Source organism: Triturus cristatus, chromosome 9 (assembly GCF_964204655.1).
Source record: "Triturus cristatus chromosome 9, aTriCri1.1, whole genome shotgun sequence".
Lineage (NCBI taxonomy): Eukaryota > Metazoa > Chordata > Amphibia > Caudata > Salamandridae > Triturus > Triturus cristatus.
The window spans coordinates 714,555,057-714,568,460 of NC_140592.1; the positions used below are offsets into that span (position 1 = coordinate 714,555,057).

At 46.7% G+C, this 13,404-nt stretch overlaps 1 protein-coding gene across 3 annotated transcripts in view; it reads right to left on the reverse strand.

Moving 5' to 3' along the window:
• Positions 1-664: 664 nt before the first annotated feature.
• DRAP1 (DR1 associated protein 1) overlaps positions 665-13,404 on the reverse strand; it is a 463,081-nt gene continuing 450,341 nt past the window's right edge. For all 3 annotated transcript variants that reach the window (XM_085625886.1, XM_085625884.1, XM_085625885.1), the window contains one exon: positions 665-1,869. In XM_085625886.1, coding sequence (XP_085482012.1) covers positions 1,725-1,869 — 145 coding nt within the window. In that variant the 3' untranslated portion in view covers positions 665-1,724. The remainder of the gene's footprint in view (positions 1,870-13,404) is intronic.

Below are 13,404 nucleotides of genomic sequence, written 5' to 3' on the forward strand. Positions count from 1 at the left end.
GCTACGTCAAGTGATGTTTCTGAAAATAAAGTGACATAGAAGGACTTAGTCTAATTATATGATTTTGTTTTTTCAATTCCCTCTTATGATTTTGAAAACTCTTCTCGTCTTGCACTGTAAAACCTTAGATGATTTCTTTTTTCCTTACAATAAACTGTCTAAACACATTTATACTATAATCACTTTATCAATTGTTGGAGCGCGAGCTAACTGGGAATTTTAAAACTAAGGTATTAACAAGTCAATATTTCTAGTAGAGAAGTAAACATCGTTTTTAACATTGCTTTTTCTTTTAATAGGGGAAATTTCGTCTTATGTGGTATTGGTTTCAATACAGTGTCAGTTATCAAATGAAAATGACTTGTCCTATTTGATATTTCTGCACAACTGGGAATGCGAAGGGTTTAGAACAGTAAGGGGTGTTTCCCAGCAGTGCATGTGCTCTCCCACATAAAACGCAACTTTAAAACAAATTCGTCCAAGACAGGACATGAACTACTACCCAGAGATTCTCATAACCCAATGAGACGCTTAAATGAGGATAGAGATGAAAACAAAGCGCATGCTATATGGACCATAGAGTATCTTTCTCGTGTGGCAAACAAATTGGAGGGATTGGGGAGGGTGAGATCGCTAATGAAAACAGCAACTGATTAAACAGAGGGAGCATTCCATAAAAACGTTTATTTACACAGTTGGCATTTGTACTGGTTGGTATGATTAATGGGATGTTTTAATAACAAATCCTAGAATCAAAAAATGTGTTTCGGGTGACAAAGCATACCATGAAGTGGAATTTGTACCAAGCAATAGTTTACACTGCTAGCATCTCAAGGTAATTTCTTCTTCTTATCCTTCCATCAATCCTTCTTTCCTCCCCAACATGAGAGAAAGCAGTACATCAGACACTGCAAACCAAATGAGCCTTTCATGGTCCTCCATCTTCTACAGGAAAAAAAGCACTCATGTCCATGGCAAATGAGGTCCAAACTAAATACCTGTTACCATGTGCCAGGCATTAAATTGAAGATCATGACTCATGTCATTTAGGGACGAATGTTACCTTATTTAAAGGTCCTTAACACAACCAAGTTACTATGTTTTTCAAATACTTGGTCTGCTCATTTTTCTTTACATGTACTGCTTCATAAAAATAAAAAATGTTCCTGAGGACATCATATTTCTCTAATTTCTTAAGAAGTCTCTGCCCCATCGATCACTTCCCCTCTCACTGTTAGTATACTAACAAATGTCCCCACCACAAGAACACATTCTGGATATACACAGATTCTCCTAAAACAATCAGCTAATTTAGGCAAATCAGAAGCCTCCGACCTGTTTGTTCTGTCTCGCTCTACTCACCAAGCCCAATCGCACCAAATTAGAGAACACAAGAGACCACCAAGACCCAACCAGTTGTAAATCTACAAGACACCTTCTCCTGAAACAAGAAAGGGGGAAGTAGGTTTTAAAAGGGCATGGTAAGAAATCAAGTCTTGCAATAATGGAGTTTCCATTTCACTTCTGCACGCTGCCTCTGATCCCTAGATGAAAAATAACAAATGCATAAAAGGTAAAACACTTTTTCCTTTTATAAACCTAAGAGCTGCATTTTTCGCTTACTCCAAATGCAGTTACTTAAAACGAAATAAAAATGACGGGTTGGTTTCTTTTCCTTTTCTCCCCATATCCTGGTGGGAATTGGAGAGGGAAGAAACCCTCGGTTAAGAGTCATAGTCTTCCTCATCGTCTTGTGCTGGGACCAGTGGAACAGGTGCTGGCACAGTCGGGGTGGGTGTGGCCATGGACGCGTGAATGGGCATGGTCGCAGACGGGTGGGAGCCAAAGTGCATATATGGTGCTGGAGGGCTGAAGACCCATGAATGATGAAGCAGCAGCCATGTGAAGAGAAAGGAGAGAAAAAAAAATAAAAAACATGAGAAAATCATTTGGCCAATCACAATTGAAGTTTACTGAATTCATGCTGGGATAGATAAATGGACCAATATTTCATGTACCTTGCTGATGGCTGTTCTAGGGCAAGACAACAGGATGGCAAACAAGTACAGTCTCACACAGACCTTTTAATATAGACAGTTTGCAAGTGGAGTGCCTAGGAAATGGCAGCTTATTACTGTTTCATCCCGGGACTTGGCTCAGATCAAATTCGTTTTCGTTGTTATTTAATTTCAGGGAGGGCAGTTATGGGACACATTTGATTAGGGCGGGCGTTCCTATGAAGAAGTCGAGCTAAAAGCTCAAAGGATCCCTACCTCAGTTATGAGCAAGGTGATCTAACTGCGAGGATGAATGAGCAGACTAAATGTAAATGAACTACAATAATGATGTGTGTGTGAAGTTGGGAAAGGCAGCAGGGAGTTGTGATGCAGAAGGCCTTAAATACCATGATAACTATTTCTGACAACGAGAGCCAGTCTAGTCTCTTTGGGCAGAGGGAGGGGAATCATAAGATAAAATGGAAAAACTATTGGTTTTATTGCGATATACAAAGGTGTGTTGAGGGAGGCCTATTTTCAGGAGTGGCAATAATCTAATTTGCTTAACACCAGCATACCACAGAGCACCCATTTGGTGTTTAACACAACTACAACACTCTCACAGCCTCTGATATCACGATTATCATGTAATAGGTGACAATCAGTATGACAAACTACCACAGCACAACAATTAACATGACGCAGAGCTTATACTCCACATGGTAACTGTGTGAAGAAAAGCGTGATAAACCGTACCAAACAAATAGCATGACAGTTCGTAAACCACATGAAAATGGGCAACAGATTAAAAAACGGATTCTTTAAGCAAAACACAATTTCTAATTTTGTACACATCCCGGAGACCACGTTGCAACCCATTCATAGTCCGCTTCAGTAGCTCACTGGGTAAGTGCTATAGAGATACCCATGCCACAGCCTACCATACCCCATTGGTAAGGACTTGGTATCAGAAAAATAATTTTACTAAGGTTGTTTTTTTATGTTGAGTCATTGGACTTTGGTGGTTGAAATTATGAATAGTTTCAGCTGCATTCTGTTAAAAACAATGAAGGGAAAAATAAGGGTGAAGAGAGATCTAGGGACCAAAGAGGCAGTGACCTTCATTATTCAGTCTTTGAAGCTAAGGAACTGAAGTGTAATGCATTTCCAAACTGACAAGAGATTATTAGCTGCAGCTTAAAGCTTCTTGGTGGCTTGGAATGAGTGACAATATTTGAATTACAACTTAAGAGTGACCCCAAGTTAGGATACGAGACAACATGAGTTTTACTTCATAGTTTCTGTAAAACAAACCAAACCAATGAAACAATACAATTCCAAATAATTCAAATTTTCATTACATTTACAAACATTATATCTAAGGTAGTTACTGGCAGAGCAAGGATTTTTCAACACCCCGACAATTTTCAGATTGCTACAGCAATTATTAAACAAGAAATAATGCACTTTGTAGCAATGCATGCATTCCTGATTGATCCCAGCAATAATAACCACCACCCAGATTATTCAAGTCAACAATAGCAAGCGTTATAGAGGACTCAGGGTAGGGACTGTTCTGCCAGTCTCTTGTGATCTGGACTGACTAGTAGCCTTTCTTGTTTTTTTGGATAAGCTGTGGAAGGCCTGCATTGCTTTGGATACCACTGACCAAACGTCCGATGATGGAGTAATAGAGCTAGTATCTTTATAACTGACATCATGCTTTTAAATGCTTGATGTCATCTTCCTCTATGTGTTCCAAAGGGCTGCTAACAACGCTGTTGCAAGATTCCAAGCAATCAAGCTGTGCCTGTATCTGATTTAATACCATGAAGGGTTCTGTCTATTTTCTTAATAATTATTTCCCATTGATGGGAATATCCAAAATTGTGCTTAGCACTTTGAGTACAAAAGACATGCAGCAACACCACCACTGACTCCGTAATACAGACCGTCGAGCTAGCTGTCTGAAACCTGTGGTTGTAACATCCTATGATGCATCGAATATTTAAGCTGGCGCTCCTTGCAGAATGTTCTTGGCATCCACCTCTTTGTGCTTAGGCAGATATTCCAATATACCATATTGACCTCTTATTGCGAACAAGTTAGCTGCAAGCTAGAGGTTGCATCCAATCAAGAGATGATTTTCCAATTTTATCCAGTGTGTCTCTCGCTCACTCTCTCGGTGCAGCACAAGGAGTTGAATGACTTTTTGATCTTCTCTGTGCAGATTACATCATAATTAAATCACCTGGATACCCTCATAGGTGCCAAGAGCTGCTATACAAATCTACTGATTGATTGAATTCATGTAGTTGAGGGAACACTGTTGCCACAGTGCCAGGATTCTGCACAACTTTCAGAGCATCTTTCCAAATATGATCAATAATAGAGATTGCAGCATCTTACTTTTTAGAAGTCTTTAAATTATTAGAGGAAACAACGTCTCATAGCAACTGGCAAATCAAAGTGCTCAAATGCTTTTCCCATTATAGCATGAAAAGTTGCTTTATCATCTGGTGGCGAATCAGTGGGAACTGGAATAGGAGAATCCTGTGGTAGAGCTATGCAATCTTCCCATTCAGGGGATTTTTGCTGCTGTGAATCCCCAAGGATTTCTGTCTTGCTGGTGATCATCAGCCATGTATCCTGTCTGGGTCAGTGACACAAGAGTTTCACTTACCCGACCAACATTTATTGCAGACACTGTTGGAGAAAACAGTCTTGACCTATGAGGCATAGGATAGTTTGATGTTTGTTAGTTTGATGCTCCTGATGTTTGTACAGAAATATTTTGAAAAAGTCAGTCATCATTCTCAAATCCCTTCTTTCCAGGGCAATGGGCATTTATATCATGGATGGGTTTGAATAGTGTTCTTCCTTGTAATATGGTTCATAGCGGTCTTGTGGACACCACTAATGAGGATCTTGTTCAGATTCTTCTTGTAAGCCCACCTCTGGTCTTGTGATGGGGTGCACTTCTTCCTCATCACAGTCCTGACATTTTACCCTCAGCTGTACGGGTCTGTATGCTGGGCTAAATGGTCTTTCAACCTTTAATCCCTCTGTGGCCATCCTTGCTGGTGTGTAGAGAATGCATATTGCAGGTTGATACATGCTGCACAAATATGGATAGAACCCAGGTCGCTGAAATAAAGGCTGTGCTTTGGGGACAGCATTTCTACCAACAGTAATCTCATCAAGGAGGTCGTCGATGAAGACTTTCATGGGTGGTGATGTTGCGGACGGTTAACTGTGAATGTAGTTGCTTTTTTTGATGTCCTCGACGAGCGTTTGGCAGATGAAGACTTAGTTGTGGATATTTCCAATGAAGTAGTTGTGGATGTTCTCTTGCTCGACTGTGTTGTCGCCAACTGGGTCATTGATGCTTGAGTGAGTGACTTTGCTGTCAACTTATGTCATTTACCATTTTAATATCACTGCAGCTGAATGTAAGGCTGACTGATAATGAAAGCTTCTGTGCCACAGGATGTGGAGAATGAGTCAGATTTGGAATCTCACGATTTTCTTTTTAGTAGCGCCAGCTGTTTCATGTTATTTTTGACCAAAGTACTTGCTGCAAGGAGATGAACTGCATTGCCTGACAAAAACCCGTTTCCATTAATTTTTAAGTGACTGTTTCCAAGTATCTCATTCTCGAGCTATGGACTTTTTATTTGCCCTTTTAGACAATTCTGAAGAAGAATCAGATTCTTTATTGGAGGAAGTAGCACCCTATGATCTGGATTCATGTAGCCACTGGAGAAGTCTTCCTCTCCTGTTAGGGTTTTGTAGAACATTTACTGAAAGTTTTGCAACCCCTAAATATGTGGTATGGATACAAACAGTATATGCAGCTCTCGTGTGGGTCATCGGAGAAGTGTTTCTATCCCACATGAGCCACAAGATCTAATAAGGTTCGATTTTCGTAGACACTGACATGTTAGAAAGTTATCCTGACCAAAATAAGTGGAGGAAAGCCTGCTAGTAATCTTCAAATAGGATGAAAATATCAATATTAGGATAGGAAAAAGACTTATCTGAACTAGTGCGAGCAGAGCTCTGGCGCAACGCCCTTCACACAAGATGTGTAGGAGAAAACTATGGGATGGTGTTATCTACAGGGTTTTGCCTTCAGTCTGCTTTAATGTGATTGGCTAAAAAAATATTTTTTTTAATGATGAAGCTACTGTAGTGAGCGTTTTAAAAGCTCTGGGCTGTGTTTAACATTATACTGCTATTCTAATGGTACTGTGGGGCTCCCTGCTCGATGATAAGGAAGATTCAAGCATGTGAATCTATGAAAGATCCAATAGAGAAGCAGATATTGCAATAGCCATCAGACTCGTCACGACACACTCCACAAAATTATTTTTATTCCTGCTTGATAGCCCCACAAATAATAATTTACATTAACAAAACAAGCACAAAATAATCAAATTGCACATAATGAAAAATATCTGCTAACTTTATTATAATTAGGCCTGGGCGGTAAATTCCGTTCCGCTCGCGGAATTTGGGTAATTTCGCGTTCCGCGGAGAACGCGAAATTGCCCAAAAATCTGCTTTCCGCGACTTAGCGAAATTTTTTGCTTATTCGCGTTCTCAATATGCGTGTTCGCGAGATATTGCACCCCGAGCACGCAAACAGCGATCGCGAACAGGAAAAAAGTATCGCGAACAAGCAATTCTGCGTGTTCGCGGAGATTTTTTACCGTTTCGCGGAGATTTGCGTAACGCGATTACGCAAATTCCGCCCACCCCTAATTATAATACCTTAACTACACTTCATCATTCATGTTATTTTTTCTTTTTACTATCAATATTTAAAATTGCAGGATACGTTGACATGAACTTCGACCTCTGGGTGCTTTAATATGGGCATTAGTCCAATATGTTTTTTTAAATTACACAACTGTTAGTTAGCTTAAAGAAGCAATAGAATCTCATGTTAGCTGGTACATTACAACAGGTGCCTTAAACCTTTGAAGGCAGCTTCGGCTAGTCTTAATGTTCGATATTCTTAATCAAACAATGTTATCTTAATTTTCCATGTATCGTAAATTGATGCGTGGTACTGAAATATAACTTGCTTTACACACTGTTAACACTGCCACTCAGTCACTCGTCGCATTTTAAACTTAGTATGAAATAGTTCATGAACAAGTTACTTACCTTTGGTAACGATATATCTGTGAGAACCATTAGTTAGTGATAGATTCCTTACCTTAGAATTACCCCCAGTCATACTGGATACGGAATTTTTTGTCAGCAGTTTTCCTGTGCATCGGAAGGTGGCGTTGTGCGGCTCGGCGTCCGTCGTTGTCACAGAGATGATGTTGCGACAGCTTAGATGCTGCCCTCGCGTGCGGAGTTCGTTCTGTACACGACTTTCCACGCTAGGAACGCAGAGCCATGCAAGATACAGACCACTGGTCCATTGAAACTAGGGCCCTGAAAGGGATGACCTTTACCCTAGAAATCAATTCGCAGAACGGGGAGGATGGGTGGGGCGGTAAGGAATCTATCACTAACTAATGTTTCTTACAGATATATTGCTACCGAAGGTAAGCAACTTGTTCATCTGAAAGAAACACGTAGTGATAGATTCCTTACCTTAGAATAGATACCCCAGCAATACCAACCCCGGTAGTGGGTCTGCAAAGCAAGATCACACCAGAAAGTCGCGGAGAACAGAACGGCCAAAGAAGCAGTCTCTCTGGACTTGGCTGTCCAGGCAATAGTGCTTAGTAAAAGTGTGAAGCGAGGCCCATGTAGCTGCCTGACAGATGTCTTGTAAGGGGACACCACGTCCCAACACCGTAGTAGCAGCCGTCACCCAGGTGGAATGGACGCACAACCCCACTGGAGGCTCCTTTTTAGCCAGAGAATAACAGGCTCTAATACACAAGACGACCCATAGGGAGATAGTCCGCTTGTGTACGGCTTGACCTTTCTTGGCGCCAACGTAGCTGGTCATCCACCCAGAACTGTTGTGTACGAGTCAGGTAAAAGGAGAGTGCACATTTTGGATCCAGAAGGTGGAGCTTCTCTTCCTCTCTGGAAAGAAGGTGGGCAAAGTGATGGTCTGCCCGATGTGAAAGGCAGTGACAACCTTTGGCAGAAACAATGGACGTGTCCTGAGCACAACCTTGCCCGGATGGACAGATAAAAAAGAGGCTTGTACGAAAGAGCCTAGAACTCACTCACTCTACTAGCAGAGGTGATGGCAACCAGGAAAGCAGTCTTTAAAGTCTGTAGACGAAGAGGACAGTTGTGAAGAGGCTGAAAGGGAGCGCACGTTAAATATGTAAAAACCAGGTTCAAGTCCCACTGGGGCATTACGAAAGGAATAGGAGGGAAAAGATGAGTAATGTCTTTGAGGAATCTATTTACCACAGGGAACTTGAAAAGAGAGGGCTGATCAGGGAGCCTGAGAAAGGCCGAAATAGCAGAAAGGTAGCCCTTGACAGTGCCCAGAAAGGGGATCCACAGCCTTTGCTGTGCACCATGCCACAAATTTGTTCCACCTGCAGGTGTATACCAACTTAGTGGAGGGACGCCTGCCTGCCAGAATGACATCACAGACTTCAGGAGGCAAGTCAAAAGGAATCAGCTGCCGCCACTCAATCTCCATGCAAAGAGGTGGAGGACCGTCCCCTGCTGCTGCGACAGAAGATCCTCCCGAAGAGGCAGTCGGATCGGGAGATCGATCCTCATACAGAGTAGCTCGGGATACCAAACTCTTCGAGCGCAGTCTGGAGCCACAAGAATGGCTTGGGGATGGTCGCGCCTGACCTTCTTCAGCACTCTGGGCAGAAGTGGTATAGGCGGAATGGCGTACGACAGACCGCAACTCCACTCGCGACGAAAAGCGTTGCCTAGCTAGTGCCGCCTTGGAATTCCAACCCGCAGAATTGCTGACATTGCGCGTTCTATTCGGTGGCAAATAGATCTAATCAAGGGTCTCCCCACTGTCGAAAGAATCCTTGCGTCACGTCCGAGTGAAGATGCCATACGTGATTCATCATGGACCTGCGGCTGAGTTTGTCTGCCCTGGCATTCAGTGAACCTGCCAGGTGCTGAACCACCAGGGAAATGCCCTGCTGTTCCAGCCATGTCCAGAGGAGCAGAGCCTCCTGACATAGGGTCCACGACCCCACCCAGTTAGTTGCAGTACCACATGGCGGTGGTGTTGTTTGTGAACGCCTGCACTACCTTCCCCTTGACAGAGGGAAGGAATGCCTTCAGTGGAAGTCAGATCGCCCGAAGCTCCAGAAGGTTGATATGGAGCCTGGACTCCGCCGGAGACCATAGGCCTCTGATCTCCGCCTCTCCCATGTGGCCCACCATCCCAGGAGGGACGCGTCAGTCACTGCCGTGTGCTCCGGTTGAGGAAGGGAGAGGGATCTGCCTTGGACCCAATGGCGGTTTGCGAGCCACCACTGCAGCTGTTGTGCAGTGCCCTCCGAGATCTGGACTGAATCAAACAGGTTCCCCTGACGCTGCGCCCACTGGAACTTCAGATCCCACTGCAGAGCCCGCATATGCCATCTGGCATGAGTGAGCAGCAGGATGCAGGAGGCCATGAGGCCCAGCAGCCTCAGGGTCATCCTGACCGAAACCCAGGATAGAGGGTGAAAGATCGGAATCATAGTCTGAATACCCTCGCCGTTCGGGGGGGGGGGGGGGGGGGGGGGGGGGAATAGGCCTGCAACAGCATCGCATCCAGAACCGCTCCGATGAAGAGGAGCTCCTGAGAGGGAATCAGGTGCGACTTTGGCACATTGATGGAGAACCCCAGCAAATGCAGGAGGTCGGCCTTAGCCTGGAGGTGGGAGACAACAGCCTGGGGCGAGCCCGCATTCAACAGCCAGTCGTCAAGATTGGGGAAGACCGGAACCCCTGATCTGCGCAGATGAGCTGCGACCACCGCCATCACTTTCGTGAACACCCGAGGGGTGCTGGTAAGACCAAAAGGGGAGCACGGTAAACTGAAAGTGCTTGTGACCTACCGTGAAACACAGGTAACGCCTGTGGGCCGGCAGGACGGGAATGTGGAAATATGCGTCCTGCAGGTCCAACGCTACCATCCAGTCTCCAGTGTCCAGGGCAGACAAGACCTGAGCCAGGTTTAGCATCTTGAACCTCTTCTTCCGGAGGAAGCGAATGACGTCCCTGAGATCAAAGATAGGACGCAGGCCCTTGTCCTGCTTGGTTGTTATTCCCACTACTTTCTGGTGCCCATGTCCTACTTCTGGCGCAGGAACGCGCTTGATGCCCCCTTGGCCAAGAGGGCTGCGACTTCCTGTTGAAGAAGTGCCAAATGATCCCCCGACATGCGGTGGTACCGGGGTGGCATGGCTGGAGGGGGTAGTCTCGAAGGGGAGGGAGTAGCACCTTCGGACTATTTGTTAAAACCCACCTGTCTGAAGTGATGGTGCGCCAGTGGGGAGGTGATGGTGAATCCTGCCGCCCACTGGCATTTGATGGGCCCGAAAGACCAGACTAGGAAGGTTTTGGGGCAGTGGTGGAAGTGGACTGACGCGCCCGCTGGCCCCCTGACCCGCCTCTGCGGGTCCCGTGGCCGCCCTGAGACTGCTGCGGCCTGTGGCTCTGACGCGAACGTGTTGGGGCACCCCTTTCGTGGCCACAAAAGGAGCGAAAGGCAGAAGGCAAAGGAGGGCGAGTGGCCGAAAGGCCCAAGGACTTGGTCGTAGCCTGTGAGTCCTTAAAACGCTCCAATGCACTATCTGCCTTGTTGCCAAAAAGGCGAATGCCATCAAAGGGCATGTCCATCAGGGTGAACTGGACATCCCCCGAGAAGCCAGTAGTCCTCAGCCAGGCGTGGCGGCGGAGCGCCACTGTCGTGGAAATCGCTCTGCCCAGCAAGTCGGCGGTGTCAAAGCCACATCGTATTGTGAACTTCGCTGCATCTCTCCCCTCAGCAATAGCCTGAGAGAGCACGGTCCGCGCCTCCTCCGGACACTGAAGCAGCACGTGCGCCACCGTATCCCACACAGAGTGGGAATAATGGCCCAAGAGGCATGCAGTGTTCACAGACCGCAGCCCTTAACTGGCGAAAGAAAAAATCTTCTTCCCAAACTGTTCCAGTCTCTTGGATTCCCTGTCCGGGGGTGCGGTAGGGAATGCGCTTTGGGACGTGGAGGCTTGGACAACCAAGCTCTCATGGTGGCGTTAGGAGAGGTAAAGGGGGTCACCCGGGGCCGGGCGATGGCGTCGGGCCACGTTCCTATCCACAGTAGCCCCTGTGTTGGGCCTGGACCAGCTGCCCAAAAGATCATCAGAAAGAGCCTCATTAAAGGGCAGCAGTGGCTCCACAGAGGTAGCCACCGGCTGAAGCACTTCTGTCAGGAGGTTAGTCCTGACGGCCACCGTAGGAAGTTGGAGGTGGAGGGCCTTGGCCGCCCTATGCAACACCACTGCATAACTTGCACACCCCTCCGTAGCCACGGTAGGAGGAGTGAGCATGCCAAGGTCAGGAGAGGTGTCCAGACCACTGGCATCCCCAGTTCCTCTGTCCAGTCCGGGTCATAATCGCACTGAGCTGTGAGAGGGTCCTCAGACCCCTCCCAGTCCTCCCCTTCCTCCGTAGGCTGATGAATAGGCCTAAAATAAGGAGGCTGGAAATAGGGTTAGAAATCCCCCTTCGGCGTCGTGCAACGCCGTACCAGCTCAGTGTTCACATCGGGGCTGAGACCAAGGGTGACGTCATCCGGTGCCACGGGTGACGTCGGAGGTGGTGCTGGTGGGGTCGACGTCAGTGGAGGCGTCACGAGGTCAACCGGCGTCGACCGGGATCCAGGACTGGAAACTAGGGGGCCCTGCGGCCTAAGCCGACAGTGATGCTGGAGCCACCAACAGTAAAGGGTGAGGGCACCCAGTAGGGCCCGAAGGCACGCCGGCAGGGCCTGATGGCCCAAAGAGGCGGACCATGGCTGACAGAAATTCCTGCAGCTGGGCCAGAGTCGCCGGACCCGGGAAGGGCAGGTAGGCTACCAGCGACACAATAGGCTCCGCCGGAGCCACAGGGGAGGCACCACCCGCACCCTCAGCTGCAACGGGTGAGGGGAGGGATGATGCCTCTTCGACTTCTTGTGATGCTTCGTCGTACCTGACCCAGAGTGCGAAGACTTCGATCCCGACGAACGATGGTGATGGCTCCGTGACCGGTCCCTCGACCTCCCGCGGGACCGGGACCTTAAGCGGCACGGAGCCGACTGCCGGACTTCAAGCAACTTTTGGGACTGCTCCCTCAAAGTCTTCGGCGCCATGGCCCGGCTTTTCGGGGCACGACTTGGGGTCGGGGTCGTGCCCCAGGCAGTAGACACACACGCGGTGCGGGTCCGTCACTGACATCATACGATGACCGTCCCCGCAAGACTTGAAGCCGGGCATCCCTATGGCACCAGGAGTCGATCAACTCGAAAAAGACAAAAGGCCTTGAAAAACTCAGTCAAAAAGTGACTGGGGGTACCGCTTTCCCCGGATCTGCGCTTGCTGGAGCAAAAAAAGAAATGACTGACGTCAGCACGCAAGGGCGGCGTCATCTCGGCGACCACAATGCCAACGGACGGACGAGAAGCTGCAAGACGCCACCTTCCGACGGGCAGGGGGTACTGCTGACGAAAACTTTCCAGATCCAGTCTGACGCCTGGGGGTAATTTTAAGATAAGGAATCTATCACTAAGTGTTTCTTTCAGATACAGCAACACAAACTGTATGTTAACATTCCCCGGCCAATTCCTACAATACTGTACACAGTTTTTGTAGTTATCACATCTTATATGTTGCAACTCAGCACAAATCCAAGAAGAGAGTTTGGCAGTGAGAGTCCTGCTGAGATTAAAAACCCAGCACAGCTATCACAGAAGTCCAATCACTTTGGGCATCAAGTTAACTCACAATTTCAACCAATCTATGTGGCCTTATGCAAATAATTGTCATCAGAAAATGCCTCACACTATCTTTTTTTAAATCTTTCATTTAGTTTTATATACCACTTCAATGGAATGTATGAAGAATCAGTGAACATGTCAAAGTAATAAATTTTGCCTCACTGATCATTATTACAGGGCTTTGTGGCACCCATTGTAGGAGTATGCGATGCAAGGTGTTTGGGTGCGCACACCCTGGTGGGGATCTGTGAAGTGAAGGAACACTCTTCGCTAGATATTTGAGGCTATTGTAGAGTCATGTGTTGTCCCAGTCTCTTCATTCAGCACTGGAGCTGTTGGTCTCTGGGGTCGAGAACATTCTATCTATGTCGAGCGTTGAAGGACGGGGGTTTATTAGTGGGCCCTCCCTGTATCACTCAAATTTGTTCTGGTGTCATGTATCAGGGCTGTGAGTCTTTCATTAGCGTATCCTGACAACACCTAGGAAA